The sequence below is a fragment of the Rhinolophus ferrumequinum genome, chromosome 3 (assembly GCF_004115265.2).
Source record: "Rhinolophus ferrumequinum isolate MPI-CBG mRhiFer1 chromosome 3, mRhiFer1_v1.p, whole genome shotgun sequence".
NCBI lineage: Eukaryota > Metazoa > Chordata > Mammalia > Chiroptera > Rhinolophidae > Rhinolophus > Rhinolophus ferrumequinum.
The window spans coordinates 67,643,915-67,665,767 of record NC_046286.1 but is presented as its reverse complement, the minus strand read 5'-3'; the positions used below and the strand labels follow the sequence as shown (position 1 = coordinate 67,665,767).

The following is a 21,853-nucleotide window of genomic DNA, read 5'->3' as shown; positions in this document are numbered from 1 at the left end:
TTTTTAAAGACTAGCCATTATGTGTCAGGCAATGCTGGACAATTATATATATATAGTTGCTATTCCTCATTAGAATACAGTTAAGCAAATGCTATTAAAGGTGAAACAGGCTTTTTTCCTTTAAAATACTTTTCAAGAATCTTTTAAGAATCTTTTTTAGTAACTCACTAAAAAACATCAATGATAAAATGCTGACTTTTTTCCAAACTAACTTCTGAGATCTTCCTGTTTTCTCAGATTTGAAAGGTTATTTACCTGAATCTGAGCTCTATTTCCAGCAGTAATGTTAGAAACAGTCCAACAGGCTTCTTTTCTGATTGACTCCTTTGGGCTACTCAGTAAGTGTAAGAGACAGGGTAATGCAGAGCAATTCAAAACTACCTAAAACAAAAGTTAGAAATGGAAACCGAGTTTTATAGGGAAAAAAAAAAGACTACACAAAAATATACTAACAAGTTATTTAGGAATACAAAAACCATTCTGAAAAACTAAGAAAAAAGAAATTTCTCTCAAAGAAACCTTACGCACTTGCTGTCTTCTACTCTCCTACTTTACCAAAACTTGTCTAATGTTAATGTAGTGAAGTGCCCTGTTCTCAATGCACTAAAATGTAAATAAGCAAGACATTCAGAGGTATGTCCTTCAAGTTTACAAATGTACTCAGAGTTCAATTGATATATTAATAACTATTTGAAGAGAGATTTGGTGATTGGATCCAACCAAATCTCAGGATCCAACCTCCAGTTTTGCCAAATAAATTGATGAAAAGAAACCTTAGTGTAGAGTAAGTCTATTTGTTTCATTAAAATTTTTATTGTTCCACTTTTGTAAAGAAGTATATTCTGCTTTGTCCCTTTGTTCTTTTTTCTATGGCAAGATTATGTTCCTATTTTCAAAATACCCACGATTTACATTAAATTTACTTGGTGAAGGAAGTATTAAGCAGTAGACTGCAATTCGGCTGAAAACTTTGTATGTTTAGAAGGGCATTTTCACATAAAGAGCTACTTTAAATTAATAACTCAATTACTAAGGCTCAACTGTTTGATAACTAAGGTAAGTATCAAAGTAGAACTTTTAAAGATTAAAAATGAAAGAAAATATGTAGATTAGAATAAAATATGTAGATTAGATTCTCCTTTGTTTCTGGTGAGAAACAAAGGAGAATCTAATGTGTAACAGAGTTTAAGTTTTATCTTCAAGACTATCCCAGATCTGAAGACAATCTTGATATCACACCTTTTTTGGTATCTCACATACGTAGTTAATTACCAATCCGAGGAAGTGTTTCCTCGTTATCTTTCCTTCCATTCTCATAATCTAGGTCTTCAATCTATTTATGGGATTCCATTTGCAACCCCACTTCTAACCTATTTATAATCAATCATCCTTTCACTAAGTTTCTTTTCTAGTCAAGTTTAGTGCCTCTTACACCTTACACACGTCTGCCTCTGTGTCTGCCTCTGTACCTACGTTCACATAAATCTCTTCTAGTCTACCTTTCTTCTCTCTCTTTAAAAATTTTATTGGGGAATATATTGGGGAACAGTATGTTTCTCCAGGGGCCATCAGCTCCAAGCAGTTGTCCTTCAATCTAGTTGTGGAGGGTGAAGCTCACTCGCCCATATGGGAATTGAACTGGCACCTTGTTGTTCAGAGCTCAAGCTTTACCCAACTGAGCCACCCGGCCACCTCTCGTCTCTCCTTTGAACATCTAGCTTTAGTTCCAACTCCTTTATAGAATCTACATCGATTTCTCAGTACACATTTCTTTTTTAAACTTTTATAGCTTTTACTGACCAATCAGCTCTCAGAAAATACATACCACCTTGGGTAATTTACTTTAATATATATTTTGTTTGTTTTAATATATAAATATATATTTTCTCTCCAATTGAACTGTAAATCTCTCAAGAGCCAAACTGCTATCTTGTACTTCTTTGCATTGGTATAGGTTTAGGATAGTGCTTTCATATAGAGGTATCTGAGGCTGATCACTTATTACCAAGAATATGCTTACTGTCACATGACAGATGCCTGCATAATTATGGTAATACTATAGTCTTGATTAATATGTAATCAAGTGGTACAAACATGATAAACTTCTTAATGTCCTTCATGTTAATTTACCATAGTAAAGTCTGAACTCACCTGTGTTTGAGTATCATCACCAGTCACAATATTACCAACTGCTCTTAATGCAGGTGATACAACTTTATAATCATTGTGCCTAAAATAATAAAAATATGAACTTACAGAATATGTAAGAATTTAAAATTTACAGAAAATTTGCAAAAATAATACAAAAAAATTCCCCTTTACTCTTTACCCAGAGCGCCCATTCAAGTTTCACTAATTATCCCAGTAATCTCTATAACAAAGAATCTAATCCAGGATCATGTGCTGCACCCAGTTGTCATCTCTCTCCAGTCTCTTTCAATTCAAAACAGTTATTTAGTTTTTCCTTGATTTTCATGAGCTTCACATTTTTGATGATCACAAGCCAGTTATTTGTTTTTGCTCAGTGTTTCCTGATGATTAAGACCCAAGTTATATACTTTGGGCTGGGATAACACAAATGCTATCGTCTTTTCATTACATAGTAATGGATAGCATATGGTTATCTGTTTTGTCCATTATAGTGACACCGAACTCTAGTCGCTTAATTAAGATGGTGTCTGCCATATTTCTGTGCTTTGACATTACTGTTTTCCCCTTTATAATTAATATTTCAGGAGGAAATACTTTTAGACTATGTAAAATCCTATCCCTTAACCCACTTTCACCACTAGTGTTAGCATCTCTTGATGTTTATTGTCAGTATTACTAATTATTATTACTGTTGCCAATGATGATTTTCTATTACTACCATTCCAACTACATGCTTTTTCTACCTATTGATCTATCTACTTATTTAGTGTGGAATTATGGATTCCTATTTTATTCAATAAGTTGTACTACATTAATATAATTTATTTCAATGTTCAATTCATCCCAGGTTTGAACAGGAGTGCCTTCATGTGGGCTCTGTGTCTTTTTAACACTTCAGCATTCTTTGAGCACTCATTACTTTCTGGGTTCATCTTATTTTTCTCAGTCCCAGCCCTGGAATTAACCACTAATCGAAGAATCCTGGTTCCTGTTAATGAAGAGTAGTGTTCAAAAATCAAGACCTGAGAATTTGGTGAGCTCAACTTGTTAGCATAAATGTGTCACTGCTCTGAGGCCCTTTAAGAGGACGGACACACACACACACACACACACACACAGTTTATATATATGTTTATTTCTACATGCATCTCTTTAATGTTGAAAGCCATGAGTTCACATTGACACCTCCAACTCTAATACCACAAGATTACTCTGGCTTTCTTCCTTTTCATATCTATAAACCCATTCTCTGAGACTAATCTCAGAGATTAGTCTATGATCAGAATCTCCCTATGTATGACCAATCTTCTGATCCAAGTAAGCTGCTATGCTCCAGGGTGCTGGCCCACCCCCTGCTCCAGCCTGTTTGTGTGCTCCAGCCTCAAGTGTGGGCCCTGACCCCCCCATTGCACTTCCCTGCCCACCCTCCTCAGATGCTATCCTCACACTGGGGCCTCAACTCCTTTTCAGACCTCTCTTCTCTGTGCCATCTGCACCTTGTTTGGGCCTACCTAATGACAAAAGAAGAAAGGAAAGAAGATAATAAATTTTTAAAAGAAAAGGATGAAGGAACTAATACCTTTTTAAAACAACTTTTCTTACAAGTTTTTAACTTCTTCATATAGAAAATCTGTTCTTTTTAAAGAAGGTAGCAATTATAGCTCAGCACAGAGAAACATACTATCTTTAATACAAGTTAATTTTCTATACAAATTAATTATTGTAATTGATTATTGGAGAGTAGGAACTACATTCTATACTTCATGAACAGTATCTTGCACAACACTCTAGCAGATAACAGGCATTCCATACATCCTTGTTGAATTAAGTCCCTCTCATTCATAAAGAGATCAAAACTAATGAAATTCATTAACAAAATGATTAGTCCCAACCAGAGGATAGAAGATACAGGTTTAAGGGTCAACCTTTCAGTATTATAGCTATTCTGCAAAATAGGGTTGGCAGCTTTTCAATTCTTATTATAGATAGTGACTCTTGAGAAGTTTACGAGGCTACCTAACTGCTCGACTTAATACAAAATCATACAATTAATAATCATAAATTATAGTTACATCAAAAGTTCCACCAATCTTCGACATACTCCAGAATCAATGACTGCTTGAATTTTATCATTGGGTCCATCAGAGAGATAAGAAAGGGCCCAACAGACATCTGCTAATACATCTGGGTCACTGCTAAACAACAATCGTGACAGGACATTTAAGCAAGGTGATACCTGGAAGGGAAGAAAGAGCCAATATTTAATTTTTTTCTCTATCTAAATCCAAGTTTCTTTAGGGAATTATAAAAACTCATTTTAGAACAAAAATTTAATGCTACAAAACATACCAGAGAAATTAAACAGTCTGCTGTTTTAAAATTATGATCAGATATAAACATGAAATTGATTATAACTTCTATTACTCTTACATAAGATATATGATAATTTAAAGGTTTTTTTTTTTTTTAAATCAAGCATCTATTTGGGATACCCTACCCATGTCTAAATCACACATACACACACTCCCAAAATGGCATAACAAAACTGAGAGAAGTAAAAATGTTTAAGTGCTTAATATAATAATCGTGATGGAATATGATCCAACTTAAATGAACCTCACTTTATTTATTACATGTATATTATAGGAAATAAATCTAATAATCATTTGAGAAGTAAAGGTGTAAAAATACAAAAGAAATTTGAAGAGTTTTTAAGTGGAAGTCACTAATAAACTGTACTTCTTCTTAATGTATTAAAACCCTAAATCTTCAATTAAAAAAACACACACACGACAATAGAGATTTTAATTCTTGTAGCATTAATACTATAACTACAATTAGTTAGCTGGGAGGTGAGCAAGTCACTTCACTTCTCTGAGACTCAGTTTTTTGATCTGTGAAACAAAGAGGCTTAATTAGATAAATTCTATGACCCTTCTTCTCACATCAGACAGACCTAGGTTCAAACACTACTAACCAGGCGTGTGACCATGGGCAGATAACATCTCTAAACCCCAATTTCTTCATTTATAAATCAGGATACCATGGTATTATTAAATTAGTAAGAATGCATGTAGCATCTTAGAACAACGTCTGGCATATAGCACTCAGATGTTAGCTCTTTTTATTGTCATGATCAGTATTGAGTCTATATTCCTTAAAGATTTTTTAAAAATCAGCAACCTAACATATCCCTTAGGCTCTCACCCTCAGATAAAAGTTGTATGTAAATGTTAGACATGGCACAAATGAAAAGTGATGACAGCTCTTTTATGTTCTAATATTTTAGATGATTTTTTCTTTCATCTCTATTTTAAAGATTGCCAGTACATATACTACAACCTTCTGGGAGAAATTAACAGCATATTTTTGTAGTAATGAGAATGATATAGGAGAGAGTAAAATAATTGCCAACGTTGGAGAGAGAAAAGGGAATGCTGGAGGAATGACCCTGAAGGAAAGACAGAAAGCTATATAGTACACAAGCAGATGAACTAATTTTATAAATGAGAATGGGAAAAAATAACCAACAATGACAGGAAAGTATAATAGGTAGGTACCAATTATACTTTGATGACAGGACGCCAAATGTGGTGATGGTGATCTATGGAAGTTCTCTTCTAAGTGCTTCCATTTTCTCACTGAAGTAGGAAGCAAGGTCATAGGCTGAGAGTTAGGAATGAAGGAGGAAAAAGTAGAGGTAGGAGGACGGAAGAGAAAATAAACAGTCTCCTAATTAATAATTCTTTTTTGCCAGCTGTTAAATAATGTCTATTAACCAATTTATAAATGTGATTTGATCCAAAGTTCAGATAACCACATGACTTCTCATGATCCATCCATGTATCTTCTTAAAGTCCCTAATGTTCCATGAGATATTTCATAAAGGAAATATCTTTAAAACGGAAGCTTAGAAAAATGTGGTTTAGACTACTGGTTTTATAGATTATCAATTTTATAAATTTCAGTATCTTTCAAAAAGCAAATTCTTCAGGAAAAACATATTACATAAGTTTTAAGGTATCCATATGAAACACAATTTTTTAAATGAGTTATTACAAAATTTTAAAATGAGTTATTACAAAAATTGTAAAATCTTTACTGTTTGCCAATGGCTGAAGGACTCTTAAAACCATGTAATGTAGTTAGAACAAAAAGATCTCAAAATATAAATACTGCTTTAAAAAAGAATCCAATACTGCTACTAAGCAGAAGAAAAGAAAAATCAAACATGGCATTTTAAACTAATTGTATCTTACAACTATTATCACATAACTATTAACTCAACATACACATATATGGATGCATGCCCTTTACTTTAAAATGGAAAAAAAAGAAAACTCTCAAAAACAATATATTTTAAAGAAAAAAATTTTAAGGAGAAAAGCAATGCAAAAACCAAAGTTCATTTAGTAAAAAGTCAATTAAATATGGGCATCCCATACCATTTTAAAGAGGCAAAATTTTAAAATTACTATGATTGCTAAAACCATGAATATAATTAGCAAGCCAATTTTACATATGCAAGTCTAAACATAGAAAGAGCAGGTGAAGGGATTCATTATCATTAGATGCATTGACTGTTATTTCCTCAGACAAAATATGAACATTGTCTTTCCTTTCAATTCTAAAACAATCATTGCCAAATTATGAGTTTTTAAATGTAATAAATATTCAAATGTATTTTTAAAAGGCCATTTGAAGGATACTTGTGCACCTCATAAATATTCTTTTCCTTGTATTATACCCAGTCCAAATACTCATTCCTTCCCCTTCTGTTATCAAAATGAAAATAATACAAACTCCTTACAAACTGAATAAGGCAGTTGCTACAACATTATTTTATAACTTGTTACTTTGAGTAAATATAAGTATAGCTTACTCAAAACTTTTCTCTAAGATTTAGTTGATCGTTCAAAAACATAGGTTTGAACTACATGGGTCCACTTATATGCAAATTTTTCCCCAAACATGCCAGTAGTGTTTTCCATCCAAAGTTGGGAGTCTGTAGATACAGATGGCCAATTGTACAAGTATACATTGATCTATGCCAGTATTATAGGGGACTTGAGCATCCAAAGAGTTTGGTATCCACGGGGGTGGGGGGGTCGGGGGGAGAGGTGGGCTAGGATGATGGGGGTCCTGGAACTGATCTTCCATGGATACCGAGGGACAACTAAGTTTTCAGGGAGTCAAAAGTTATAAACAGGTTTTTGACTGTAAGGGAAGCTGGTGCCTCTAACCTATGCATTGTTCAAGGATCAACTGTAAATCTATTAAACCAAATTTCTGGTTAAAATAATAATTTGTTTGCCCTTTTATTTTTAGCATACTTTACACGCTTTATACCAGTTTCTTAGTCGTATTATGCACTTGTCAATAAACACAGAACAGAATAGGCATGGAAGGTTGTGGAAGAATTTCATGAACTATGATTGAACCCATAACATGTTATGGTATGTGGTAAAAGATCAACAGACCATGTACAATGAGATTGTAAAGTCAGGTTAGTGGTTCAGATGAAATGTGGTTAAATCATAAATTCTTAAAACTGGAATGGTGAAAGTACAAATGAGAAGGTATACTAACTCACGTATCATCTTTTTTGAATGAGGAATTCATTATTTTTGCCCCCAGAAACTTTATCACTAGATCTTTAGATTTTGCACTTTCTTAGTGTTGTAGTCATTGTTCTCCTTTAATTCCTATAGACAGTAAATTCAAAAGTAGAATGGTATCCCCAAAATTTATCCACATTCTATCTTTCTAACATCTGACTGGTAATACAATAGAATTATATTAGCAATTTATAAACGATCTATTCTTTTAATAGCAGAATATCAGTAGATGAAGGAAAAGATATTTAACAGATAAAAAGTACAATGGGAAAGTTCAAGCCACTCTGGACTAGTTACTTTTCCAATTTTATAACTAACAGTGGACCTGGATGAATTACCTTATTCTATTGGGGAGGGCTTCAATTTCTAATAAATGAAAAAACTAGACTAGAAGATGTCTAAAGTCAAATCAAAAATAAACATCTAGTGACGGAGAGGCAATCATGGGGTGAGCCAAGGGTAGAAAGGAAAACTTCCTTTTCACTGTATATCTCTTGATTTTGTATATGGGTATATATTGCCTAGTCAGTAAGGAAAATAATTTACTAAGGTAAGAATAAAGTCCCTTCAATCTTTAAAAATCTATTACAAGGAGATTTAAAAGTATATAGACAGATTCCTTCATTTGTGTATTTTACTCATACCTTACTAAAGTTTGGAGGAGGGTTTTTACCTCTACATAAATTTGAGAGGGCCCATACAGCATTTCTGGTTGTTGTAAGCCTATTTGAATTTGTTAATAACCTGCAAAGAAAAAGAAAAAAGGAATGGTCGCTTTACTTTCATTTTTCCTCTTGAGCTATTTTCTATCATAACATAAAAATTGTCAATACATTTTATAAGGCATTCAAAATGACCTGGTTAAATAGAAAAAGGGAGTTTTTGAAACTCATTGTGTTGTCAGAAACAAAAATAAACACAGCACCGCTCTATTTTTAAAAATTTGAATCTATGATCTGACAGGATTTTTACAAAACATAAAACACATTCAAAATAAATGGTGTCATGGGAAATTGACTTAATTATCTCTGTATACTTTTAAAAGAGTATTAGATTACTTTTTTAACCATGAAAATAACACTTCATACAAGTTCAAAAAGCAAGGAACATAAAGTCAAATGGAATAAAGATTAGCTGTTGAGAAGGTATGTTTTGTTTTTTTTTGAACAGTCTTAGTATTTTTCATCTCTAACCTGCTACAAGTATAGAGAACCTAGGTTTAAGACCAAAAAAATCCTATTCTTAAACGAGCAAACAAAACAGAAATAGACTCAGAGATATAGGGGGAAAAAAAAGATGGTTGCTAGATGGGAGAGAGGTGGGGATGGGGAAGGTGAAGGGATTAGAAAGTACAAAGCCGTAGTCACAATATAGTCATGGAGATGGATATAAAATACAATATGGGGAATATACTCAATAATGTTGTAAAGACTATGTAGGGTGCCAGATGGGTACTGGACTTATCAGGGGGATCACTTCATTGACTGCATAGAGGCCTAATCACAGTGCTATACACCTGAAGCTGAAGTAGAATAATATTGAATGTCAACTTATATGTATATGTATGTATGTGTGTGTATATATATATACACATATGTATGTATGTGTATATATGTGTACATATATACATACATGTGTGTATATATATACATACATACATATATACACACATACGTATACATACACACATATATATAGTCACTAGATATATATATAGTCACAGGATATAAAGTACAGCATAGGGAATATAGTAAAAAAATGAAATAAAATCCCTATTCTGGAGTGATATCAGCAAAAATGGTGGAGAGAAGAACCCTGGGGGTCCACCTCTCCCCAGAACCCCCCAAAAATTTACAAATCCTGTCAGAATCAATTTTATCCAAACTCTCAACAGTTTACAGTAACCAAGAAACTTTTAAGGAGGTAAAAGTTGAAATGTGGTACGAGAGCTTTCTAGCAGTATAACTTACCATTGCCCAGCCCCCTCCCCATGTCTGGCAGCAGCCTTGAAGACAAAAGCTGGAGTTCCCACTGTTGAGTTCCTGGTTCCAAAAGTAGCTCAGGAGACTTTGTTTCCAAGGAATTGTGTTTGTCTGTTTTGACCTGTCTGGGTATTCCCTGAAGGACTGATGCAAGAGGCTTGCCTTTGTTTTGACTGACTGGGAACTCTCTCATTAACAGCTGATATCTCATCAAAAACTGATGCAATGTGATTATATATTTAAGTGCCAAAAGAAAAAACTGTTAACCAAGATTCTATACACACCAAAACTGTTTCAAAAATGAAAGAGAAAGTAACACATTCCCAGAACAACAGAAGCTGAAGAAATTCATCAATGGTAGTACTGCTCTACAAGCGTTAACTAAAAGGAGTCTTTTACTTTAGGTTGAAATGAAAAGACAATAAATAATATCTCAAAAGCATACGAAGAAATAAAGAACAATGCTAAAAATAAGTACAAAGGTAAAGTATTATTGTGTATTTGATCTGCAATTTTCTTTGTTCTATATGATTTAAAAGAAAAACACATAATGTAATAATTATAAATCAGTGTTTATGGGTGAATGTACATATCATGTTTCCCCGAAAACAAGACCTAGCTGAACAATCAACTCTAATGTGTCTTTTGGAGCAAAAATTAATATTAAGACCCAGTATTGTATTATATTATATTATACTACATTATATTATATAAGACCCAGTCTTATAGTAAAATATAAGACCAGGTCTCATGTTATTTTTTGCTCCAAAAGATGCATTAGAGCTGATTGTACAGCTAGGTCTTATTTTCGGGGAAACATGGTAATGTTGTAATTTGTGACAATAACAACTTAAAAGGCAGTAGGACAGAGATATACAGGAGTTTTTGTATATTGAGACAAAATTGGTATTAATTCAAACAAAGTTATTATAAGTTTAAAATGTTATTTATACTTCCTAGATTAATCATTAACAAAAATTAAAAAAAAAAACTATACAGAAAAGGGAAAGGGAAATCAATACAGTATATTACAAAAAAAATCAAACACAAAAGAAGGAAGTAAGGAAGGCATTGAGGGAAAAAATGATATAAGACATATAGAAAACAATAAAGTGCCAGAAGTCCTTTCTCATCACTATTTACACTGAATGGATTAAACTCTCAAATAAAAGGTACTGACTGGCAGAATGAATTAAAAAAAAAAAGACAATCCATCCATGAGCCATCTATAATGTACTCTACAAGACACTTTAGATTCAAATACACCAATAAGTTGAAAGTGAAAGTATAGAAAAAGATTCCATGCAAATAATAACTCAAAGTCAGAGTAGCTATGCTAATATCAGACAAATAGGCCTTAAGTAAAAAATCTGTTTTAAGAAACATTAAATATTGACAAAAAGTCAGTCCATCATGAAGATATAACACATAAATTTATAAGACTTAACAACACAGCAAAGCATATAAAGTAATTGACCGACTTAGAGGGAGAAATAGAGAGTTGTACAATTTTAGTTACAGACTTCAATACACTGTTTCAATAATGATAGAACACCTACATAGAAGATCAATAAGAAAACAGAGGACTTCAACAACATAATAAACCAACTAAATATGAGACACCTTTACAATACTCCACTCAATAACAGCAGAATACATATTCTTTTCAAGAGCACATGGAACATTCTCCAGGATACACCATATGTTAGGTTACTGAGCAAATTGGATATATTTTAAAAGACTAAAGTCATACAAACTATCTTCTCTGACCACAATGGAATGAAATTAAAAATCACTTCTAGGAGGAAAACTGAAACATTCACAAATATGTGGAAATTAAGTAACATACTCTTAAATGGAACAAAACACCAATTGGGACATACCAGTAACCAGTGGAAATTAAGTAACATACCAATGGGACAAAAAAATCACAAGGAAATTAGAAAACACTTTGAAATAAATTAAAATGAAAACACAACATGCTAAAACTTACAAGCTACCGTGAAAGCAATGCTCAGAGGAAAATTTATAGCTGTAAATGTCTACATTAAAAAAGATCTCAAATCAATAACCTAAACCTCCATCTTAAGAAACTAGCAAAATTAGATCAAAAAAATGAGGTATGCCTGATTATTAAAAGGTTTCTCATGTTCATGGATGGAAGACTTAATATTGTTCAGACAGCAATACTCCACAAAGTGATCTATAGTTTCAATGTAATCCCTATGAAAGTGCCAATTGCCTTTTAGCAGAATAGAAAAGTCAACCTTCAAATACATAGGGAATTGGAGCCCTAAACACCTAAAACAATCTTGAAAAAGATAAAAAAGAAATTTGAAGTACTCACACCTGATTTCAAAACTTACCACAAAGCTACATTAATCAAAACTGTATAGTACTGGCATAAGGACAGGTATGTAGATCAATGGAATAGAATTGAGAATCCAGAAATAAAACCAGACATGTACGGTCAACTCATTTTCAACAAGGGTGTCAAGACCATTCAATAGGGAAATAGTAGTCTCTTCAACAAATCATGCCAGAACAAGTGGATGTCCACATGCATTTCACATCATATAAAAACATTAACTCAAAATGGATCAAAGATGCAAATACAAGAGCTAAAACTATAAAACTCTTAGAAGAAAACCTAAGGGTACATATTCATGATCTTAGATTTGGCAGTGGTTTCTTACATGTGAAACCAAAAGCATAAACAATAAAATAAAATAGAAATCAACTGGATTTCATCAAAATTAAAAACTTTTGTGAGACAACGAATAATATCAAGTCAGTAAAAAGACAACCCAGGGAATGCCAAAAAAATTTGTAAATCATATATCTGATAAGAATCTATCCAGAATGTACGAAGAACTCTTACAACCCAACAGCAAAAAGACAAATAAATGAATTAACAAATATGCAAACAACCTAATAGACATTTCTCCAAATAAGACATACAGATGGCCAACAAACATATGAGAAGATGTTCATTAGGAAATGCAAATCAAAGCAAAATGAGATACTAGCTCACACCTACTAGGATGGCTTAAATCAGAATAACATAATAACACATGTTGGTGAAAATGTGGAGAAACTGGAACCCTCATACATTGCTGGTGGGAATGTAAAATGATGCAGCTGCTATGGAAAACAGTTGGTAGTTCCTAGAAAGTTAAAGATAGAGTTATCATATGACCCAGCAATTCCACTCATAAGTATATACCTAAAAAGAATTGAAAACCAGTGTTCAAACAAACACTTGTACACAAATGTTCACTGGAGTACTATATACAATAGTCAAAAGATAGAAACAACCCAAATGACCAATCATCAGATGAATACATAAACAAAATGTGATACATCCACACAATGGAATATTATTCAACCATAAAAGGAATGAAGTATTGATACATGCTATAATATAGATGAACCTTGAAAACAATATACAAGTGAAAGAAGCCACACACAAAACGTCGTATTTTATATGATTCCATTTATATGAAATACCCAGAATAGACAAATCCGTAGACACAGAAAAATAGGTCAGTGGTTTCCAAAAGCTGGGACAATGAGGAAATGGGATGTGACTGCTTAACGAGTACTGGGGTTTCCATTTGGGATGATAAAAAGTTCTAGAACTAGACAGTGGTGATGGTTATGAAACATTGCTAATGTACTTAATGTGAATTGTACACTTTAAAATGGTTAAATAGTATATTTAATTATATATATATATATATATATATATATATATATATATATATATATATATTTATTTGTGAGAGAGAGAGAGAGTGTGTGTGTGTGTGTGTGTGTGTGTGTGTGGTAATATATATATTTTTTGTGATTATATATGTATATATATTACCATAAAAAGAAACCTGTTCTAAAAGTTTTCCTATAAAGAGTCTTTGAGGTATCCTAAAATCATAAGTCATTTAGAAATAAAATAGTTACTGATTTTCTATATCAGGGGTTGACAAACTTTTCAGTAAATATTTCAGGTTTTTCAGGCCTTTCCCTGTTTCAACTACTCAACCTTGAGGTTACAGCATGAAAACAACCATAGATGTTAAGTAAGCAAATGAGTGTGATTGTGTTCCAATAAAACTTATTTACAAAAACAGACAGCAGGCCAGATATGGCCTAGGACTGTATCTGGCTAACCTGTTTTGCATAATATATTATTCTTCTTTATCTGTACATATGAGGTTATTATGAGAAAGTACAAATCTCTTGTCCAGATTTGCTGTATTATAAAGTTGATTTAAATAAAAACAAAACAAAAACAAAGCTGTGTCAGTATACAAAGTCTATAGTAGTAAAAGGTTTACATTCATTGAGAATCAAATGAATTAGAATAAAACAAATTAAACTGACTCAAACAGAATTGACAAAACCATGCATTAATAAGCTTTACATTTACTTAAGCATTAGCTAAATGTAATTATCAATGTGAACAACAAATAATCCAGAATCTTTTTTTAAGCTAATAACTTTTTTTTCCTTTTGCCAACTAAATTGAGAGTATCTGGTATCAAACTTGACATAACTTCCTTTTTACTACTTTCCTTGATTTTTTAATAAGACTTGGAAACTTTCTAACACTATAAGCCTATTCTTTTTTCTGATATTGATTATAACTAGCACTATATAGCTGGGTACTGTTCTCCAATAGAATTGTATTTTTCAGTTATGATTAAAAGGTCCTTAGAACATTTAAAGGAATTAAAACTAAGAAATGCTTACTTACTAGTTCATAAACCATTACCAATTTGAGATAGTAACATATAATAATTTAGAAACAGAGCAAAAAGTAAAAAGAGCAACAAAGTGCTCAGTTAATCTACAAAACATAATCAGGCCAGAAAAATCTCAAATTAAAAATTTAAGAGATGTTTTTAATAGTACAAACTTCAAAATAACTTGATACTGAACTCTAAATCTGTATTTTCTTTTATAGCTCAGCTAAAGTCTCAAATACTATGGAACATTAACTTTGAGTAAGCCCAAAAGAAATGAAATTATAGCGAGTGACTCAGAGACCGACACATAGTAGGTACTACTTGTTAGTTGAATGAAATCATGGTAATAAATCACTTCATCCATGGAAAGCTACTCTCTCTAAATGAATAAAATATCTTTTGCAAACTAGTATCTAAAATTTTGTTCACCCTATTCAATTCCTCAGCTTGGAGAAGATGGAGAATGGCACACAGAAATAATAAGAGTAAAATTTTTCCTTCCAACCATTTCCTCAATTTTTTTTCTTTTTCACTGTTTACCACTTAAGTCTTTAAAAAGATCCTCTTAGTGAATGATAACCAAGATAAAGAAACCTATCTTTCAAGTAATTTTGTCATTTTTTTCTTTCCTTTTTTTTTTTTTTTAAGGCGGGCACAGCTCACAGTGGCCCATGCAGGGATCGAACCCACAACCTTGGTGTCATTAGTACCACACTCTAACCAACAGAGCTAACTGGCCACCCCAATTTTATGTCATTTCTGTAAAGGACTTTACATCAAGGGCAATTTCTTTTTTTAAAAAAGTGTAAAGTATTTGAAAAAGAAACCATTAGATAAGTCACTTTAAGTAAAATTCTAATTCTGAAAGAAAAATCTCTTATGATATTTGTTTTCTGAACATTTCAAACTCAAATATAAAAACATGACATCCTAAAGATGCCATCTGTTCATGTATTAAAGATTCCCTGCTTTAGCAACATTTAAATTTTTATTGTATTAAAAACTATTACATATCCCTTTTTTTGTAGAATAATTATTTTAGCATAGTAAGCGTCATGTAAACAATGACCACCAAGAAGTATGGCTTAACAAAACAAAAGACAGATATGACACAATTGGAAATTTTTTTTGTATTTTCAAGCAATTGCATGCAGAGTATTAAGAATAAGTCAAATTTAAAAACATCACTGAAGGACTTAATTATGCATCCAGAAAAATTGTGTATTATTCTTTTCTAAAAGTAGTATTACTTTAATTGCGATAAGTTTAAAGTACTTACTCTAAAAGAGGTGGAAGTATTTCACAATTCAAAACAAAATCTCTGCATTCTGCATTGTCACCAGCAATATTACCAAGTGCCCAAACAGCCTCAGAAAAATAGGAAAAAAAATATTGTTACAACAATATTTTAAATAAGATGCTCCCTCTTAAGATGAGATTTTAGTACAGAATGAACAAAGTTTCCAAGAAGTTAAAATATGTGTTAGTAAGACAGTAAGAAAGAAAAACTTAAAAGTGCTATTTAGTAATATTTTTAATCAAATTAAAGATAGGATATTTTTAAAATTTTGCATTTGCATAATTTCTCATCTAACTGAAATATTTCTTCTGTAAGAGATCCTGAATCTACAAGGAAAGACAAAAATATATCTATTTCGTGTCCAATTACCTATATTTAGAGGTTTGCTCCTATTCCAAGGAACCCACTCACTGGGAAGGGACTGATTTATAAAAGAAGAGAGAGTGGCAAAGCACAGAAAAGTGTGGTAGAGTATGAGAATTGGCTTGGATTGATTCTTGAAAATAAGCTTAGAATTAGTTCAGGTTCATTATAATTTTTTAAACAAATGGTAGTAAAAGATCAAATTATTCACTTATTAAATTTCAGTTAGATCAGAAAATATGAAATGCAAAGTATCATTTTATTATATTCTCATTTCAAATTTTTCATATAAGCACAAAAGTAGACATAAAATTTTCCCAATTGCAAAAGTAACTTATTTTAATGTTTAAAACATAGGTTAGTTAATATTTTTAATATCTTCTCTAGACTTAAGTTTATTTTCTATTTTTTTAAGAAAACCTTTTAAAGTAATGACATTTTTCCCTGTGAAGTCTAATATTCTTTTGGTGGGGATATCAAGTTGTGTAACGTTTTGGAGGTCAACTTTGAAATATGTAATAAGAACTTAAAAATTTTTTCTTTTGACAGGGTACTCATTTTTTTGTAATGAAATAATCAAGAGGCACATAAAGATTGATATATAATATCACAATATTATTAACAACACTAATAAGCTAGAAATAACTCCAATGTACAATTGAGTAGATAAATTATGGTACATACTTGAATGGATATCAGTAAAATTTTCTTGGAATATAATTAATGCCATAAGAAAATGCTCCCAATATTAGTGTTAAATGTGAGTGTGTGTGGGGTATATACATATATACGTGTGTGTGTATATATATATATATATATATAAAATTAAATCTCAAATTAAAAATTTTATATACATATAAAATTTTGTATATATATATAAATGTATATACATTTTTTATAAATAAAAAATGTATATATATACACACACACATCTATATATATATAAATGTATATATATACGTATATGTATATATATATACGTATACATATATATAACACATCAATTTACATAAAAAGGATTCAAAACAAAATATCAAAATATTTTATTTTCTTTGGATGATACAAATTTTATGTATTTAAATTTTCCCTCTTATAACTATGAGAATTTATTCATAGAACCATTTTATAATGGTTCTATTCGAAATTATGTAATATTTTTTTAAAACACAAAATAATCCATGTGCATGCTAAGAATAAGGAGTCGGACTGAACCAAGTTTAAAATCTGGTTCAGCCCCTCAATGTGACTTTGGGTAAATTACTAACTTTGCTGGGTCTCAGTACGCTCTTTTATGAATAGGAATAGTAAGTACTTCCTGATAGCTGAAATGACACATACATAACCCAGGATGATGCCTGAGACAGTTAGCTCATCCTCCCTTCTAATCTGACACTGAATAGAAATTACTGTATTTTAATAAATGCAATACAAAGGCAATTTGGTAAAAATGAATTTCAAATCATAATCACAAATGGTTCTTTCATGAGAAAATTAAAATCTGGTAAATATACTAGTTCAAATTAGAAACTTACCTGTTCTTGAACATCCTCATGCTCTGAATTAAGAAGTTTGATAAAAATTGGAACAGCCCCAGTTTCAATCACTACCTTGGTATGCAGAAAAGTTCCAGATGCTATATTAGTTAATGCCCATGCAGCTTCAAACTAAGGAAAAATAAAGTAGAATAAATGAAAACACTAAAGAAATGTCAGAAAAATGGAGAAAGGAAGAGAGGGAGTAAAGACTTAGCTGGACAAGTCTGAGATAAAGACTGGCTTATAATGAATAAGATTCAATGTGAAATCAGACTGTATAGATAAAAACCTGTAATTTAAAAATAGAATTCTTCAATCTAGAAAAATAAGAACTGAGAAGAATATAATGAAACTTTACAAAATCACAAAAAATAAATGAACACATTTGAATTTATAATTCATAAAACTACTAATGTTTGCTAATTAGAGAGCCAGGAATTCTAAAGCAAACAGTTTAAAAATAAATAAGACATTACTTAATAGAGCAATAGTATATTTATGGATCTTAGAATCATAAAAGGTACTTTCGTTTCCCTAGAGATCATCTAGTCTCAACCTCCTCATGTAGAACTAAGAAAATTAGACGTCTAGAGATTTAGGTCATTTGTTCAAGGTCAAAGAGTTCACTGGTAGCAGAGCCACAAGCAGGACCTGTGGTATTCTTTTAAACATCAGAGGCTCTGAGAAGTTATTAATATCAATTCAATTAGAATTTGGATATACTTACATATGATGAATTTGTAACAGAAGCAACTGAGAAAATTCATCCTGTGTCTCCTACACAGTAAACTAAATGATCTACAAATCCATTAGTAAACTAAGGAGTGACTACAGCCTTAAAAATATTTGGCAGAGACACCTTTTCACATTATGGTAGATATCATTATGATTAATAACACAAAAATGCATCCAAAAGCATTACTGAAAGGCATGAAAAGTACAGTTATTATTATGAGACTAAGGGAGCCTATGTAAGAGACAAATTTAAGGGAGGAGTTTATACTTTAAAAAATGGAGACCATACGCCTAACCAATTATAGAAAATAAAATAAAATAAAGGACAATTAAAAGGTTACTCCATTAAAAAAAAACCCAGGTATCTCTGGGAGAAAGCATTAATAAAGAGTGGTGAATTCACAAGCCTATAGACTATAGAACAGATAACATAAAAAGTCAAGTGATCAAGTGGGGAACTGTGGAAACTGGAGAGCAAAGCTGTAATTTTTTTAAAAGGAAGGAAAAAAATAACTTTTTTTTTAAAAAAAGCAGAGCTATTCAGCTCCACTAGATCTTTACTTTACTATGTGGCAAAAATGCCAACTCTTCTGATTTGTGAAAAGACAAAAAATTAGATTTTCATTTGATATTCCCCAATTTTTTAAAGTCCAGTTGTAATTCACATCCTTTAAAACACATGTAGGCCATAGATAGCTTGTTTGTGGGCCGGACTGGTCTGTAGGCCCCCCGTTTGAGGCCTATTAGTTAGACAGACCAAAGTTCTGAACTAGCATATTTCATACAAACTTGGGTAACACGGCACAGCAGATAACTGTACCAAGACCACAGAACATAGTGTTGAATTTCATTAGGTTTTAATTATAGTGATCAATAAACGCTCAAGTCTCTTATGTTCTTCTGGAATACTCTGTGCTCTCCGCACATGATATTCTCACAACCTAAAATTAATTTTCCTCTTTTCAGCCTGCCAAACTCTCATTTATCCTTCAGACTAGCCAGTAACCCTACCTTTGCAAAGCCTTCCTGGACTTCCCTAACAGGTAAAGTGCTATGATGTCTATGCTATCAAAGCACTTTGTTTCTAGTTCTGTTCGAGCACTAAGCATATTATGGCATCACGGTTCTGTTTATGTGTTTGTCTTCCCCAACAAAGTGTGAAGAACTTCCGCGGAGGAGGACAACATCTTACTTAATTTTGTAACTATAATGCCTTACACAATATACAGCTCAAACTAAAACTCAATTTTATTTATTCGCATTCACTCATTTTCTCTTTCATTCATTTAGAATTAAAGAGTCAAATAATTAGGTATCAGGAGGCTTGGATTCTAGTCTGGACTCAGGACTTATGTATAAAGCAAATGGACTCAAAGTCATGATCTCTAGTCCTTACAGCACTAATACCTAAACACTTTGAAAACTAATTGACAGTAAGACTATAACATGAACAAAGTGGCCTTTTCCTCAGACACTCTTATTGCAAACATTCTCAACAATTTTCCAGCATAAAACTCACTGGGTAACATTCACATGTGCAACACATTCCATTGCTTATTATTAAAATGTAAGGACCTTTCCCAAATTATTCAGATAAGTGGAACACTCTTCTAAGTTGTAATTTCAATAACTATTACTAAAATACCAGTAACAGTCCTCCATTAGTGACAGTAATATTGATAACCTAAGTGTAGGTCTTGTGCAAATCCTGACAGCTGTAATCCCACCCTGTTCTCTTATTTAAGAATATATGTAGCAATGAAGGTTAGTAAAAGCAATCTTTTTTTTATTATTATTTTAACAGTAACGTATTTGCTAACTTCAGTAATTTACTATTAGTTGCCAATTATTAGGAAGACATCTTAAAACTGTCACTGCAGTATAACTGAGAAGTAATGTTTTTTAGAGAAAACCTAACTTTGGTCACATTTTTAGATTATACTGATTTTTTCTTTTTTCAAAAAAAAAAAAAGTCAGATAAAATATTTTAATAGGTGAAAGAGTTTATCCTAAGAAGTTACCACCCAAGTTAGCTAAGAGCCAAAATAAATGTAACCGTAAATTAACATTTTAGCTTGAGGTTTTCTGAAACAAAAGTTATTAAAGGCTGACAACTACAAAATTTTTTATTAATATCAGGAATGATTTTATAAGTTTATCCCAAAATTGTTTAATAAAATAACAGTTCCTAGAAAAAAATAGCATTGCAAGCATGACCATGGCAAGACAAGTGGAACTACCTTTTCCTTTAATTGCCAAGTATTCACTGAATGCTTAAGTTGCTTTCACTAGAAGTTTTTATTATGTCATTTCTGGAAAGAGATTAAGAAAGAAAACTATAGAACTCACTTGTAAAGTACAATTTTCATTTCTTTCAAGAAATTTCACAAATCTCTGTACAACTCCTGGTTTCTGTATAACTTGATCAATTGGTGGATTAGGTTCTAAAAATTTAAAAAGAAGTAAGTTATTATACAGACACAAAAAGACAATCATCTGTTCCCTGTTATCAATTAACAGGCACACAAAATAACTTTCTTAGGTTTCACTGACCAAGTTTAAAACTCTTAGCTGGATGTAACTGAAGAAAACAAATGTTCTCATAATTGTGATATTTATTGCATAGCAAATTCTTTTTCAATAACCATAATGACAAGAAATTTTTAAAATATTTACTACACAAATATTTAAATTTCAGAAGTTGAAAGCTATTTAGGAGGTCACCTCAACAATATGAGAGTATTTCAGTCCAATACTCAAAACACCAACTGAAGGATAATGTTCCCACTAATTCTTTATAACCATACTCCAATTTCCAGGATGTCTCCTTCATTATCAGCCATGAACTGCCTAATGTCTCAGCCAGATGAGGTTCTATTTTGTCAAGATATTATTTATTATTTGAAGAAACACTATTGGACTATCTAGAATTCTTGATGAATTTTCATGAAATGCAGGGGGCTTTTAATTATAAAATCGCTAAATTTTAAAACAAAGACATGCAAAATTGAAGCAAAGACATTTCAGCGACTGGCAATCTAAGTACCAAGAACTCTTTCTTCTCCCTTGGCTTCAACAAAAAGCATATTCTTGTGATTCTACAGGAACTTCTCTGTTGATGTTCCTTTGGGTTAGTTTTCTCCCTGTTATTTATTCTCTTTATAGAAAATTTACCTATTTTGCTAATTCACTTATCGCTTATAATTATCATTTGTGATAATTCACAAACTTAACCTTTATAACTGGAATTCTCTCCTAGACTCTAGACCACATTTTTAAGTGTCTATTGGCTACATTTTTTTCCCATGGCTTCTTTAAAATGTACCATAACTAAAACCAAACTCATAATATCACTATGCTTATACCTTCCTCTTGCCCTGTACTCACCACCCAAATTTGTCTATTACTGATTAATCTGTCC

At 31.8% G+C, this 21,853-nt stretch overlaps 1 protein-coding gene across 3 annotated transcripts in view; it reads right to left on the bottom strand.

Moving 5' to 3' along the window:
• Window positions 1–21,853, bottom strand: part of KPNA5 (karyopherin subunit alpha 5) — a 41,408-nt gene that overhangs the window by 9,121 nt on the left and 10,434 nt on the right. For all 3 annotated transcript variants that reach the window (XM_033103211.1, XM_033103212.1, XM_033103210.1), the window contains 7 exons: window positions 20,782–20,876; window positions 17,695–17,826; window positions 15,779–15,867; window positions 8,414–8,513; window positions 4,224–4,387; window positions 2,152–2,230; window positions 256–381 (listed from right to left, as the gene is read on the bottom strand). In XM_033103211.1, coding sequence (XP_032959102.1) covers window positions 256–381; window positions 2,152–2,230; window positions 4,224–4,387; window positions 8,414–8,513; window positions 15,779–15,867; window positions 17,695–17,826; window positions 20,782–20,876 — 785 coding nt within the window. The remainder of the gene's footprint in view (window positions 1–255; window positions 382–2,151; window positions 2,231–4,223; window positions 4,388–8,413; window positions 8,514–15,778; window positions 15,868–17,694; window positions 17,827–20,781; window positions 20,877–21,853) is intronic.